This window comes from Neophocaena asiaeorientalis, unplaced genomic scaffold (genome assembly GCF_003031525.2).
Source record: "Neophocaena asiaeorientalis asiaeorientalis breed wild unplaced genomic scaffold, Neophocaena_asiaeorientalis_V1.1 scaffold1052, whole genome shotgun sequence".
NCBI classification, from domain to species: domain Eukaryota; kingdom Metazoa; phylum Chordata; class Mammalia; order Artiodactyla; family Phocoenidae; genus Neophocaena; species Neophocaena asiaeorientalis.
In genome coordinates this window covers 293356-309802 of record NW_020173676.1, presented here as the reverse complement: position 1 = coordinate 309802, position 16447 = coordinate 293356, and the positions used below count along the sequence as shown (strand labels likewise).

The following is a 16447-nucleotide window of genomic DNA, read 5'->3' as shown; positions in this document are numbered from 1 at the left end:
TTGTGCATAGATATTTACAAATATTTTTATTGTTATATCTTCATTGTGAACAGGGCTTGTAACATTACGAAGTATCGCACTTTATCTTATATCCTTCTGGAATTCTACTCTGTCTGGTATCAGGATTTCAATCCCTGCTTTTATATTGTTTTCATTTGGTAAATCTTTGCCCATCGTTTTAACTTTAGCCTTTTTGAAAGACCATTTTAAGCATGTCTCTTGTATACAGCATTGTGTTGGGTTCTGCTTTACAAGGCAATGTGAAAACCTTTTTATTTTAATAGATGAAGTAAGCCTATTCACATTTATTTGTATTACTGTTTGGTAATATAAATAATACAAATATATTCTCAGTTCTCTCATTTTATCTTATGATGTAATTACTGTGTGTATTTGTTATATTTACTGTGTTTCTTTTTCTATTGAGTGTTTCCTCTAAACTTTTTTTGGTAATTAGGAAGACTTGTATTTTTATGCTGGTGGTTACCTTTGTGTTAATCCTTTTTATAGTACTCTTAGTCAACCCTTTTATCTTTCTTTTTATTTACATATTTATTTATATAGCTTATGTAGGCTTTTGCTGTGTTACTTTGTGCATAGATATTTACAAATATTTTTATTGTTATATCTTCATTGTGAACAGGGCTTGTAACATTACGAAGTATCGCACTTTATCTTATATCCTTCTGGAATTCTACTCTGTCTGGTATCAGGATTTCAATCCCTGCTTTTATATTGTTTTCATTTGGTAAATCTTTGCCCATCGTTTTAACTTTAGCCTTTTTGAAAGACCATTTTAAGCATGTCTCTTGTATACAGCATTGTGTTGGGTTCTGCTTTACAAGGCAATGTGAAAACCTTTTTATTTTAATAGATGAAGTAAGCCTATTCACATTTATTTGTATTACTGTTTGGTAATATAAATAATACAAATATATTCTCAGTTCTCTCATTTTATCTTATGATGTAATTACTGTGTGTATTTGTTATATTTACTGTGTTTCTTTTTCTATTGAGTGTTTCCTCTAAACTTTTTTTGGTAGTTAGGAAGACTTGTATTTTTATGCTGGTGGTTACCTTTGTGTTAATCCTTTTTATAGTACTCTTAGTCAACCCTTTTATCTTTCTTTTTATTTACATATTTATTTATAAAATTATATATATTTAAGGTGTACAGAATGATGATTTGATATACATATACATAGTGAAATGATTCCTACAGTTAAGCTAATTAACACATCATCTCCTTACATAGTTACCATTTTTTGTGTGTGATGAGTGCACCTGAAATTTACTCTCTTAGTATATTTCCATTGTTCAAAACAGTGTTAAGTATAGTCATCATGCTTGTATATTAGATCTCTAGACTTTATTCATCCTACATAAATGTAACTTTATACTCTTTGACCAACATCTCTCCTCATTTCCCCCATACCCTTGGTAACCACCATTCTACTCTTTGCTTCTGAGTTTGACTTCTTAATTTTTTTTTTTAGATTCCACATATTAGTGAGATCATACAGTATTTGTCTTTCTGTCTGACTTATTTCACTTAGCATAATGTCCTCCAGGTTCATCCATGTTGTTGAAAATGGCAGGATTTCCTTCTTTCTCATGGATGAATACTACTCCACTCTATATATACTAGATCTTTTTTATCCATTCATCCACTGATGGACACTTAGGTTATTTCCATATATTGGCTATTGCAAATAATGTTGCAATGAACATGGGAGTGCAGATACCTATTTGGGATAGTGATTTCATTTCCTTTGGACATATACCCAGAAGCAGGACCACAGGATCATACAGTCGTTCTAGTTTTAATTACTTCAGTAATCTTCACACTGTTTTCCATAATGGCTTTACCAATTTACCTTTTTTTTTTTTTCGGTAAGTGGGCCTCTCACTGTTGTGGCCTCTCCCGTTGTGGAGCACAGGCTCCAGACGTGGAGGCTCAACGGCCATCGCTCATGGGCCTAGTCACTCCACGGCATGTGGGATCTTCCCGGACCGGGGCACGAACCCGTGTCCCCTGCATCAGCAGGCGGACTCTCAACCACTGCGCCACCAGGGAAGCCGCAATTTACCTTTTTTAAATTAATCTTTTACCATCTAATTTGTCTCTCATCTGTTACCTATACAGCAGTAAATGATCTTATTCAGTTTCCCCCTTTCTTTCTCTTCTCCTCCCATATTTTAGTTGTATTTTTTCTACTTTGTCAGAACACTTAATGTGTATACATTATCCTTCAACCCATGACCCCAGCCTTATTTTAGTCTTATCTTTACCGTTAAATATATGAAATACTTACTGTCAGTCCTTTTGCCAGAATTTTCCCATTCATTGTTTTTGGTTGAAGCTCATTGTTTAGTATAGTGCTATCCAGTAACACTTCCTTCAGTGATGGGAATGTTCTGTATCTGTGCTGTCCAGTACTGTCCAGTACTGTAACCAGCCACATGTGGCTACTGAGCACTGGAAATGTGCTTTAGTGTGACTGAGGAACTGAATTTTTAATTTTATTCCATTTTAATTCATCAAAATTTAAACTCAAATAGACACATGTGGTTAGTGGCTACCATATTAAACAGTGAAGCTCTAGCAAATTCCTTAGGAAGGGCACACATATTCTGGCCTATTCAAAACTTTTTCTGATGGCCTTGATACTTGAAGGGTATCTTGGCTGGATATAATTTCCTTTATTTGTACTTTCTTTCCTTAATTTTCTTGAATGTGCTGTTCTACTATTGCCTTGCTTTCTGTGTTGTTTTTGAGAAATGGATGCCGATCTAATTCTTTTGCCTGGAGGCCCTGAGGAATATTTTTCTTTGCCTTTAAATTCTAATAGTTTTAATTAGGATATATCTCAGAGTTGATTGTTCCAAGTCAATTTTCCTTGGTACCCAGTGGGCCCTTTGATTGTGTTGAGGTTTGTTTTATGATCCAGGATATGGTCTAGCTTGGTGAATATTCCATGTATACTTGAAGAAACAGTTAATCTCAGTTTTTGAGTGAAATGTTCTACAATTCCTTGGATGATTGGTGGTGTTCAGTTTTTCTGTATCCTTGTTGATTTTCACTCGTCACTAAGAGAGGTGATGAAAGTTGGCAGCCATATTTGTGGATTGTCCCATTTCTTCTTTCAGTTTTGCTTCATGTATTTTGAAGCTATATTGTTAGGGCGATCACCCCCACACCCCTGTTCCCAGGGCTTCCCCATCTTGGTCCTCTAGCTGGACAGTTGGGGCTTTCATCTCCATCCTGGCACTCACTTTCTGCAACTAGGTTTGCCCTTGAGGCCAAGTGGTGAGAGGTTAGAAGAAAGGCAATGGGGATCCTTCCCATACTCTTCAGACCACTATTCCTCTGGCCAAAGAAGAGGATTCCTCTCCCTTAGAGTTTGAGGAGCCTGTTGCTGCAAGGTTACATCTTTGGCACTGGGATTTACTTTGGGGCAGGACTGCATGAGAAAGAAAAGAGGCTTTCTCTCATTTTCTCTGTCCCACAAGAGCCCCTCCCACCCCCTTTCAGTCTTCATGTCATATTGGTGTACCTGCTACTCTGTATTTGATGCCTCTCTCAAGCTCTGTGTTCTCTTAGCCACCCAGTTTATTCTGGTGGCTTCAGCTAGTGCTGAAATGCTACTGCCTCTCAATCCTTCGTCTATCCTAGCCTCCTCTCACAGATCCAGCATCATATATGCACCTTCCAGCTGGACGTCTCTATCAGTATGTGACATAAACACTCCAGCTCAGGTCCAAGATCTATCTCAATTTCCCCTTCTGCCAACCCACTGTCTTTCCTGTTTTGCTAATCTCAATATTGTGGCACCAGCCTCAACCCAGCTGTTCATCAACCCAGCTGTTCACTCTCAAGGGAGGGTAATATTCTCTCCCTTTCTCCTACTTGATAATACTTCTGTATAACTTATAAATCTAACTATATTGTGGGAAGGTCAGAAAATATTCTGATCATATAAAGAGTCAAGTATTTTGGAGACTGATGATAGATAGAAAAAAAAAGGTGAAAATCCCTCCACTGTCTGCCCCTGAATATCTCTATAGCCCTTTATCTCATCACAGCCCAAAGCACTGTTTTCCTGTCATACTGCGCTATTTATAGTTCTCTAACTCACCATGTGTGTTTCATGTCTTCCTGCCTTTTCTCATACTACTGCCCCATCCATATTCGTGAGGGAGATTATATTCTTGTTTAAGGATTCAAAGCTCTACCTCCCCAATAACACAAGTTGGAATCTTATTCCATCCCTTGTGAAAGCCCATTGCACCCTGTACACATGTCCAGCATAGCTCCTATAACATATCATTGCAGGTGTGTGTTCACATTTAGGCATACCTCCGAAATATTGGAGGTTTGGTTCCAGACCACTGCAATAAAGAAAATATCGCAATAAAGCGAGACACATGAATTTTTTGGTTTCCCTGTGCATATAAAAGTTACATTGACATTATACTGTAGTCTATTAAGTGTGCAATAACATTATGTTTAAAAAAACCAATGTACATACGTTAATTAAAAAATACTTTGTTGCTTAAAAATGCTAACCATCGGGCTTCCCTGGTGGCACAGTTGTTGAGAGTCCGCCTGCCGATGCAGGGGACACGGGTTCGTGCCCCAGTCTGGGAAGATCCCACATGCCGCGGAGTGGCTGGGCCCATGGGCCATGGCCGCTGAGCCTGCACGTCCGGAGCCTGTGCTCCACAACGGGAGAGGCCACAACAGTGAGAGGCCCGCGTACCAGAAAAAAAAAAAATTGCTAACCATCATCTGACAATTGCAGGGTTGCCACAAACCTTCAATTTGTAAAAAGCGTGATATCTGTGAAGCACAATAAAGTGAAGCGCAGTAAAACACGGCATGCCTGTGCAAGTCTCCTTATTGGGGTATGAGCTCCTTGAGAGCAGGCACTCTATCTTTGTTTCCCCAGCAATTGGGACAGGTCCAGGCACAAAGTGTTAACTCAGTAGTCAGTGGTCTTTTCTCCATGAATTGAAAAATTAATACACTAGCAGGACTGTTCTGTGTTTTCCTCCCCCAAAGTATAGTATCAAGAAAGAAAGGGTCAGGTTTCCAGTGCCAGCTAAAAACTGTCACTTGCTATCTGCCCCTACAAGGATGAAGTCACTAGCCACTGCAGTCACTGACCTTCAACATACCCTAAAAGGAGTTCAGGGTGGAGATCAGGAATGAGACACTCTGTGCTCTGGGAGAAACTGGCAGAGCAGGCCTTCAGATAGTTAGATATTTTCAGGAGAAAATTTTCTGAACTCAATTTCTTGCATCTTCTCATATCTAGCAAAGCACTAAAACCATTAACGGAGACATCTGCTCCTTCTGACTAGCAGCAACCTTCTACCAAGACGTGTGCTTAACTGCATGTACCCCCTTCACCAAAATCACATATATACTGACCTCCCCCCTTGCCTCTTCAGAGCAGTTCCTCAGAGCTATCTGAGAGGCTGTCTCCTGAGCTATAGTCCTCATTTTGCCCCAAATAAAACTTAACTCACAACTCTCACGTTGTGCTTTTTTTTTTTCAGTTGACACCAGTGTAGCTTTTTCTAGTCAACTGTCAAAAGTGCTCTATTGAAAGAATTAGTTCCCACACATCTTTTCCATGTGTCCCATTCTGATCATTGCAGATTGTTGTTACAGGGATCTGTGTCATTTGAAGACGTGGCTGTGGATTTTACCCGACAGGAGTGGTACAGACTGGACCCTGCCCAGAGGACCATGCACAAGGATGTGATGCTGGAGAACTACAGCAACCTGGCGTCTGTGGGTGAGGATTATTGTCCATGTAACTCCTGGTAGCATGTGTTTCCTTTCTTGGTTGCTGTAACCTGGGCAGCCTTTGCAGAGTTCAGTGATACTTTAGTTCTAGATTCAAGGGGTCACAGATGATTTATCAGTTTGGGGCACCAGGAAGAGTGTGTGTGTTCTCACTTCCCCCAATGAAAGGTTTCAATGGGCGCCCTTCCTTGTGCAGCTCATGAAGATGCACTTTTCTCCTCCATCAGAGGCCCTAAAGCTCAGACAACTTGGCCCACGTCCTGTGCCATTTCCCATTAACAGGCCTCTGCGTGGCCAAACCAGAGATGATCTTCAAGTTGGAGCGAGGGGAAGAACTGTGGATATTAGAGGAGGAATCCTCAGGCCATGGTTACCCAGGTGAGTGAGCAAGAACTAGACATATGGAAAATAGGGGAATTAAGAGCTCAGGAATTCAGGTCAAAGGTTAAGTTTGGGCAGTGTTTTTCAGGAATCTCTTTTCAGAGGCCCTTGCTCTTTGAAAATGACCAGAGGACAAAGGTCTACATGCTTTAGATACCTAAACCCTACATCCCAATATCATGCTCACACTTAAGTGCTCTCTCCTGTTTTATCTCAATTTTTGTAGTCATTTACCACTCTTATCTTTCCCTGCCTGCCTCAGCTTAGACATTTATTCTTAGCTAGTCTGTCTCTCTTTAGTATTCTCAATTGCCTTCCTTCCCTCCATTGCCTTGGATGCCTTCTGTTGTCAAGCAATCATTCATACATTCATTTCGTCATCTACCAAATCCTAAATGAGGTGAACTATATGCTGGTCACATTCTAGGTGTGGGGATCCAGTAGTGAATAAAGTAATATCTCTGTTCTCCTGGAGCTTGCAGTCTAATGAGGGAAAGAGACCAGAAACAAACAAATACATGGTGTTTGGTAGTGAAAAGAAAATCAATTCAAGATAAGAAGAACAGACAGTGATGGAGTTTGTGCTTTTGGGGAATGTGGTCAGAGAAGACTCTTTGGGGAAGTTAACATTAGTGCACCAACATCAGTGAAGTGAGAGAGACAGAGCCATGTGGAATTTTAGTATTCTGAGCAGAGAGAACAGTAAGTGCCAAGCCTAGTCTGAGCAATATATCATAGGAACAGCAAAGATGCTGGTGTGGCTTAATGGTGGGTGGTGAGAGTGTTAAGAGGTGATATCAGAGAGTTAGCCGGGGGCTAAGTTATGTAGAATTTTTATAGGCTTTGTTAAGCATTTTAATTTTACACTGTGACAAGGGAAAGCCTATGTTGGTTTTGAGTGAGAGAGATATGATCTGATTTGTTTTTAAAGGCTCTTTGTCACTGCTGTGTGCCAACAATTCTGTTGGGGGTAATGCCCTCAGTCATGATAATGACCTTCAGCATCAGAAGCTTCAAACTTTGGATCAAACTGTTGAATGTGGGAAAGCCTTCTACAAGAGAACAGCCTTTGTTGGACATAAAAGAACACACACAGGAGAGAAAAACTTTGAATGTCATGAATGTGGGAAAACTTACTGCAGGAAATCAAATCTTATTGAACATCTGAGAATACACACAGGCGAGAGACCCTATAAATGTGGTGAATGTGCAAAAACCTTTAGTGCAAGATCATACCTCATTGCTCATCAGAAAACTCACACAGGGGAGAAGCCCTTTGAATGTAATGAATGTGGAAAATCTTTTGGCAGGAAGTCACAACTCATTCTACATCGGAGAACACACACAGGAGAGAGACCCTATGAATGCACTGAGTGTGGGAAAACCTTTTCTGAGAAGGCAACCCTCATGATTCATCAGAGAACTCACACAGGGGAGAAACCCTATGAATGTGGCGAATGTGGGAAAACATTTCGTGTTAAGATATCCCTTACTCAACACCAGAGAACTCACACAGGGGAGAAACCCTATGAATGTGGTGATTGTGGGAAAAACTTTCGTGCAAAAAAATCCCTAAACCAACATCAAAGAATTCACACAGGCGAGAAACCCTATAAATGTGGTGAATGTGGGAAATTCTTCAGAATGAAGATGACTCTCAATAATCACCAGAGAACTCATACAGGTGAAAAACCCTATCAGTGTAACGAATGTGGGAAATCTTTCAGGGTGCACTCATCTCTTGGAATACATCAGCGAATTCACACAGGAGAGAAACCTTATGAATGTAATAAATGTGGTAATGCCTTCTATGTCAAAGCACGCCTCATTGAACATCAGAGAATGCATTCAGGAGAGAAACCCTATGAATGTAGTGAATGTGGAAAAATCTTCAGTATGAAGAAATCCCTGTGTCAACATCGGAGAACTCACGTAGGAGAGAAACTTTATGAATGAAGTGAATGCAGAAATGCCTTCTATGTGCAAGTATGCCTCATTGACACAGGAGAGAGACCCTTTGCCAAGGATGTGGGAAAGCCTTCTGCCAGAAAGCACACCTCAGAGAACATCAGAGAACTCACTTAGGCCAGCCCTTGCCTTGTACTATGGAGAAAGCTTCTCTAAGAAGATTCCCCTCACCATTTGACCAAGCTCTTTGGGCCATCTGATTACTGGTGCACACAGAGTGCACTTGTAACAATTTGGCTCTTATGTTGGTGTGAAAATTGTCCTGATCGCCTTAGGGAGTGGCTCATTGTTGTTTTCATTTCATTTGGATTTCCCTAATTAGTGGTGAGGTTGAACATTGGCTTACCTGTTGACTGGCCATTTGTTTTATTTCGTCTGTGCAATGACTGTTTATATCCTTTGCTCATTGTTTTCTAATGGGCTGTTTATCTTTTACTTCTTGGTTTAAATGTTGTTTTTCTTGTTTTTTTTTAATATGTGAAAATATAAAAATCCTTTTTCAGTCATGTGTGTTGCAAATATCTCCTCTCAGACTGTGACTGGTTATTTAATTTTTTTAACTCTTTTCTTCTGCTGAGGTTTTATGTTTTCACATTATTGGTTTCAAGGTGATAATATTCTCCTATACTTTCCTCTAAAGTGAAGGTTTCACTTTCAACATTTAGAATTTTAATCTACCCTAAATTTTTTCTTTGTAATATGAAGTCTACAATATATAATGCTGTATTTCTTTTAACTACTTTACATCAGTGGTATCACACTATTTTTAAACTTATGCAACTTGCTTTTTTTCACAAAGTGTTACATTTCCAAGATCTATCCATGTTGATAAATATATTTATTTGTCTCTCCATTCCCCTAGTGAAAGACATTTGTATCATTTTTGTGTTTAGTGTTTAAATCTAGAAGTGGAAATGATGGGTCCAGGGTGTAGACAGTATGCCAGTTATTAATCTATTGTGCTTCAGCTCCAAACCTACCCTTCTATACTCGGCTTTGTGATGCTGGGGCCATGACTACAGAACACGTTTCTGTCTTGCCAGCTGCTACTCCCTGTTGGGTCCTACCAGTAAGAGATACTAAATATAAACATTGAGTCTGCGGAAGGAAGAAGGGACTTGCTCCTTTTTTCCTTCTGGTTGGCTCCCTGTTCATCTGTCAGCCCAGCATTGCTTCTTCACTTGGGCAGCAGCAGTTCCTCATGGTAGCAGCAGTTTAATCCAGTTTTCACTTTTCCAGCACTAACAGCTTTAGGGTACCCCACCCCCTCAGAGACCTAGCAGCATCTGGCTGGTGCCACCTTCTTAGAGGTATGAATCCCAGTCACATGAGACCCTGCTTCCAACCTTCTATTTTTAATAATTCCAACTTCTTCCCTTGTTACCCTAGGCCAGCTGCTTTCTGCAGTTGCTACCTCCATGATTTTAATGTTCTCTTTTTGTCTTTTAAGTTACGTGGTTAATAACTTCATCACTAGTTAAAAATTCATTATAAGTTCTCTCTGTTAAAGTAATCAGTATGGTTTCTGTCTCCTAACTGGGTTCTGATTGATATAGAAGTTTTTCAACTTGACTAAATTTTAAAGTTAAAAAAATTGCACTAATTTACACTCTCATGAGCAGTTTGAGAAAAAGTTTACATTTTCACACATATTCACCAGGACTTATCTGTTTTTTTAAAATTGTTGCCGATCTGAAAGGTGTAAAATGGCTTAAGCCCTCCCATCCATGAATATGGTTTGTCTTTTTATTTAACTCACCTTTTAAAATTTTAAATAGTATTGTATGGTTTTCTCTAAGAAATTGTCTTTGAAAGTTAATCTTTTAATAGAAAATTTGCTCATGTACATGTATATACATATATATTAAAATATGTATTATGGGGTATATGTATATTTATATGTAATATGTGTATCTATATATATGTATATAAGTGTGTGTGTATACATGTGTGTGTATGTCTCCCCAGAAAACATTTTTGTTTTATATATTCATTTTATTTTACCCACATATTTACCACTTTGATTGCTCTTCATTCTTTTCTGCATTTCCTCCAGGATCATTTTCTTCTTTGCCTGAAAAATATCCTTTAGAGTTTTCTTTAGTGGAGGTCTATTAGTGATAAACCTCTTAACCTTGTGAATATTTTCTCTTGCACTTTTTTGATAAGCAAAAGTGAATCCTTTACCTTTAATACTTGGTAGCACTGTGCCATAGTAAATTGATGCTAAATTAAATACTTTTTTTTGCTTTTTTCCCTCAGTGTTCCATAATGATTATGACAACCCAGAATATTTGAATTAATCACCAGATGCCCCCCAATACAGCATACACTTGAATATACATATTACACTTTCTTCACTTTGTATATAGCATGCCCTCATCCTCATTTACTAATTATTAAGTTTATCAAGATGATATCTCATCAGTTCTTCCAATCTTCATCTCATCCATTAAAAAAATTAAATTTGATGTTTTAAAATTATTATGGAAAATGTCAAACATAAATAAAAGTAATCTATAGTGACAGAAAGCAGATCAGTGATTGCCTCTGGGGTAGGAATTAACTCCTATGAGGTAGGAGGGAACTTCCCAGGGTGATGAAACTATTCTGTATCTTGACTGGAGTGGGTGTTAATGGGGATACACAAGGTCATCAAACGAGTAAACTTAAGATTTGTGCATTTTATTGTACATAAATTATATCTCAATTAAAATTTTAAAACAACAATAAAGAATTCCTTGTTCCCATATCAGGAGTCAAATGTGGGCTGCTTGGGAGAAAACCAAGAATCTTGACCACTAGATCAGATGAAAGACACTGGCAATGGGAGACTTGGTCCTCCCAAGGCTTTAGAAATGGTTTTGCTCCATGAAAATGACCTTTACTAAGGCCCCATGATGGGTTGTGCTGGCCTTCCATTAGCTACCATCACCTATGTGGTGATCCCTACTGGCCAATACTACTGTGTGTATTTGGCTCCCAATAGCCTAAGCACAGTCTCTCCTAATCCTCCATTAGCATTGACTACCATGATGTAGTTCTTACCCCCATCACATGTCTGCACAGTGTCTACTAACACCCACTCCATTAGCTTATAGCAGTTCTTATCACCACCTTTAGTTAAGAGCACAGTGTCTGCTGACCTTCCATTAGCTCACAATAGCTTGTCTTCCCACACTTTTTATTCCAGCAGAGTCTGCCGACCCCCTTTAGCTCATAACATCATGTCTCGCCACCCCTTTTAGCTGCTATTACAATTTTTACTGACCTCCATTTGCTCACAGCATAGTGTCTTTTCACTCCTTTAGCCTCCAGCTTAGTGACTGATGATCTATTAACTCAGTATCATGTCTTTTTGCCCTCTTTTAGACTCAACATGGTGATTGCTGACCTCCCATTAGCTCCCAGCGATGTGTCATCACCTTCATTTATACCTAATGCAGTGGCTGTTGACCCCATGTTGGCTCTCACCACTTTGTTCATTCCCCACTGTCCACTGTACAGTATATTTAATCCAATGAGTTCTAATCGCAGTATCTGCTCATCCTACATTAGATCCCCTCACTATGTCTGCTGGTTTTTTATTAGCCATGAGTACAGTGTCTCTGACCCCCATGAACCCATAACACAGCACCGTTGCACAAATATTTATCTGCTGTTCCCCAGTTAGCCACCAATATGGTGACTTTGATCTCTTGAGCCCCAGCTCAATGTCTGCAGAACTCACATGACCTTGTCACTCTATCTTCTGATCCCCCATTTACCAAGTTCCAAGTTTTTTACCTGAGGACCCCTAAATAGCCTCCATCACTATGTCGTCCGACCTTACATTATAGCCTATTAGTGCATCTGTTGACCACACATTAATGTCTTCTGATTTGTCAGACACCCACACAGAGTATGACCTCCTTGAGGACCCATTACCATGTTTTTTGTCCTTACAGTAGCTGAATCCCTGTGTCTGCTGCTGAGTCCCTCTCCCTCGCCTTTAACCACGAGTATTGTGTCTTTGACCCCTTGAGGCCTGAGTAGAGTTTGCTGACCCCACGTTAGCTCTGATCCCAGTGTCTGTTGATCCTCCATTAGGCAGCAGTACTGTTTCTTCAATATGCATGAGGTTCCAGCAATGTATTTGCTGATCCCCAATTAGCCACAAGATCAGAGACTAACCTCCATGAGATTCTGGCACAGTATCTGCTGATTCCACAGTAGTCTCATCTTGCTGACCACCCATTAGCAATGAGTACAATGTCTTTGACCTTCATAAGTCCCAATCACAGTGTTGCTGACCCTGCCTTAACCATCATCACTGTGCCTGTTGATCCCCCATTAGCCACTAATACAGTGTCTGAATGCAATGATGTCCCAGTACAGTGCATGCCGACCATACATTAGAGCCCATCACCATGTTTGCTAACCCTATACTGGCCTCAACACTGAGACTACTGACTACCGGCTACTAGTTTAGAGCCTTTGCCTCACGTTTTTCAATCACAGTATCTGCTACTGATCCTATATTAATTAGTGTCACCACTGTGTCTTCTAATCTTCGCCACGAGTAGAGTGTCTTTGATCGTCATAAAAAATCTGACTAGTGTCTGCTGATCCCATATTAGTACTTTATTACCCTGCTGATTAGCCATTAGCCACCACTAAAGTGATTTTGTCTCCACCCCAGCATCAGCCCATTCGCTACCCCCATCCCTGTGGATGCAGGTTACTCATCCTCTAATACAATGTATTGACCTCATGAGCCCCAGCATAATGCCTGGGACTCATTAGAGCCTACCCTGCATTAGAGCCCTTTATGGTTTCTGATGATCTTCTATTGGTCGCCAGTACAGTGTCTTTGACTCCCATGAGTCCCCATAACCATATCTGCTGGTGCTGTATTAGCTCCCATGATTGTTGAATTCCCACTAGTCATTAATATACTATATTTGATCCCTGTGATTACTCCCCACAGTTTCTGATGACTCTCTATTAGGACCAGTCATTGTTCCCTGATTTCTGTAAATTGGTTTGTTGGCTGTTTCAATTGTTCCTTGGACTCCGGTGGTTCCCCAGTCCTGCAGACTCCTTTTTTATTTTTCCTTTCCCAGCACTTCAGAGACGCTTCTTTGATGTTTTTGGCCTGATCCTCTGGATCTAGGCCCTGTTGCTCTCGCTCTTTTGTAGCCCCTCTGACTGTCTCCCAAATACAAGGACTGTTTTGTGGTCTCTTCAGATATTTGATGATCCCTCTGTTCCTCAGGTCCAGACACTATCCCCTTGTCCCGTTAGCTGTTTCCTGGTTTCTCTGGCTGTGCCCTCAGCTTGAGATTGTTCCCTTATCTGTCTGGCTGTCTCCTAGGTATTTCTAGCTGTTGCATGACATTTAGGGATGTTTTCTTCTTCCATTTGCCTGTTCTAGAGTCTCTCTGGTTGTCCTCTAACTACAAGGACTGTTTTCTGGTCCTTTGGCCTTTTGATAATTTCTCTGACTGTTCACATCAGTGCCATGACAGTTTCCTGGTCCCTATGGCTGTTTTCTAGTGTCCGGGGATGTTTCCTCAGCCCTGACCTATTGTCTGGAAACACAGACTGTTCCTGCTGCTTCTGGCAGTTCCCCAATACATGGAATAGGTTACTTTACCCTCCCTGATGTTACCTCAATCCTGGGTATGTTCACATGTCTTATTGCTTATTTTCTGCTTTTGCCATTTCTCAACACCAAGGACTGTTGTATACACTGGATGTGGCCTCAGGCATTAAACAGCAAGTGGGAGTTGCAGGCTCCAGAGGGAGCACCTTCCAGGTGCTCCCTTTAGCTGTGGCTGCTATGGAGAAGCAGACCCTACAGAGAGGCTATTTAGTTCAGAGTCCTGGTGTGAGTCACTACATTTCCTCCCATTACCCTTCTAGAAAATCCATTAAGGTGAGTAAAATGAGTTACCCCTCACCCCCACATTCCATGTGTCTCTGTGTGAATCTCTGCTTGGAAAAGAATCTCTGATGGCTGAGAGGAAGTACAAGGGGTTGGCAGTCCTGTGAGGTGTGCAGCATGGGGTCCAGCTCCATGGGTAGCCTGGGGGCTGGCCCTACCCTCACCCAGCCCTCAGTACTTCTCCCTGAAAAAAATGGGTCTCACAGTCCCTACCCAGAATCCTTCTGAGGTCTGTGATAGGGTTGGAGGATGATTTATGGGTGTATTCACCCCTTGGATATTTTTTCCAATCAAAACACAGAACTCTCATAATAATAACTTCATGTGTAATATTACTAACAGTGACAATTGCTAGACAGGCAATGTAATGTAATGATGAAGAACATGAACACTAAAGCCAAATCTGTATTCAAATCCAAAGCCTTAATGGTTTCTTAGCTATGACACCAAAAGCACGTACTATAAAACAAAAAGGAAATAAATTGGGCTTCATCAAAATTAAATATTTTTGTGTGGTAAACAGTACTGTCAAGAAAGTAAAATGTCAACCCACAGAATGGGAAAAATATTTGCAAATCATGTATCTGATAAGGGATGTGTATCTCAGATATATAAAGGACTTGTATAACCCAGTAATAAAAAAATAACCCAACTTAAAAATGGGCAAAGGAAAAAAAAATGGGCAAAGGATCTGAATAGACATTTCTCCAAATGAGATATATGAATGACCTAAGTACATGAAAAGCTTCACAGCATCATTAGGCATTAGGGAAATGGAAATCAAAACCACAATGAGATATTTCACAACCACTAGTAGGCTAGAATAAAAAAGATAGACAATAGCAAGTGTTGACAAGGATGTAGAAAAATTGGACTCATCTTAACATTGCTAATGGGATGTAAAGTGGTGCAGCTGTTTTGGAAGAAAGTTTGGAAGTTTCTTAAAATGTTAAACCTAGAGTTACCATATGATCTAGGAATTCTACTCCTTGGTATCCACCCAATAGAAACGTACACACAAATGTTCACAGCAGCATTATTCAGAGTAGTCCCAAAGTGGAAACAGCCCAAATATCCATCAACTAATGAACGATTGATCAAAATGTGGTATATCCATAAAATAAAATATTCAGTAATAAAAAGGGATGATGTAGTGAAACATGCTACAAAATTGATGAACTTTGAAAACATGTTACTTGAAAGAAGCCAGTCACAAAAGACCACATATTGTATGATCCCATTTGTATGAGATGTCCAAACTATGGAGACAGAAAGTAGATTAGTGGTTACCTAGGGCTGGGGTTGGGGGAGGTGGGAAAAGTGGAGAGTGACTGCTAATGGGTTTCTTTTTGGGATGATGAAAATATTCTAAAATTCTATTGTGATGGTTGCACAACTTTGTGAATATACTAAAATTAATTGTCATATTAAATGGGTAAACTTTATTGTATGTGGATTGCATCTCAATAAAGTTTTAAGAAATATTATAAAAATAAAAAAGATTAACTAAGTCAGTATTTCTTAATTTGATTCCTTATAATATTTTTTAAAGAAAAACAATTAATTAGTTCCCACTTACAAATGAGAAAGAAATCCTGCCTTTTCCTAGCTCTGTGTCCTTGGGGAAATCATATTACTTCTCTATGCCTGTTTCTACATCTGTAAAATGGGGATAAAAATAATGCCTAGCTCATACGGGCAGTGTAAACATTAAATGACATTATATATGTAAAGTGCTTAAAACAGTGCTAGGCATATAGCTCTCTGTACTAGTTATTGTAAGGTCGGATCTTAACAAACGGCACCGCGAAACAGAGGAAAGCTTCAAGTGAGCTTTATTAGGGAGCGCTCCCGGGCGAGGTTCACTGGTCCGAGAGAAAGGGGCCACAGAAGTCGCACCCGGGCGAGGGTTGGGCAAGATTTTATAGGGGAAGAAGGGAAAGGGGTGTGGTGAATCCGGGAGGGCGCAGGTTATTCCTTATTTGGTGGTCTCTTCAGGTACCGTGGCAATATCCGGGTGCAGGTTGCATCAGTCTTGGGACCGTTAGTCCCACCCCTCGAAAAGCGGGAAGGCTGGGCCGGGTGGAAAGTCCCCAGGTCAGTCCCTGGAACTGGGTGGTCCGGAAAGTCTCCAGGTCAGTTTCTGGAACTGGGTGGTCCGGAGAGTTTCGGTCTGATGCAACCTGTGAGTCTGATTGCGTTTCCCTGCCTCGGGCCAGTTGGCCTTACAGTTATTATTAGTAATAGTAGTGGTAAATATATTTTATAACAGTAGTGATAGATCTTAGTAATGACCATTTACATTATTGCAAATAATGTTTTATTAGGAATGATAATTTATAATATTGGAA

The 16447-nt window shown here is 40.1% G+C and overlaps 1 protein-coding gene across 2 annotated transcripts in view; it reads left to right on the top strand.

Annotated features, from left to right (window-relative positions):
- Positions 1 to 8603, top strand: part of ZNF157 (zinc finger protein 157) — a 28291-nt gene extending 19688 nt beyond the window's left edge. The window contains exons 3-5 of one of the 2 annotated variants that reach the window (XM_024749607.1): positions 5681 to 5807; positions 6101 to 6196; positions 7131 to 8603. In XM_024749607.1, the coding sequence (XP_024605375.1) occupies positions 5681 to 5807; positions 6101 to 6196; positions 7131 to 8155 (1248 nt within the window). In that variant the 3' untranslated portion in view covers positions 8156 to 8603. Of the gene's footprint in view, positions 1 to 5680; positions 5808 to 6045; positions 6197 to 7130 lie in introns of those variants that run through there. The other variant, XM_024749608.1, reaches the window with a different exon arrangement.
- The last annotated feature ends 7844 nt before the right edge of the window (positions 8604 to 16447 follow it).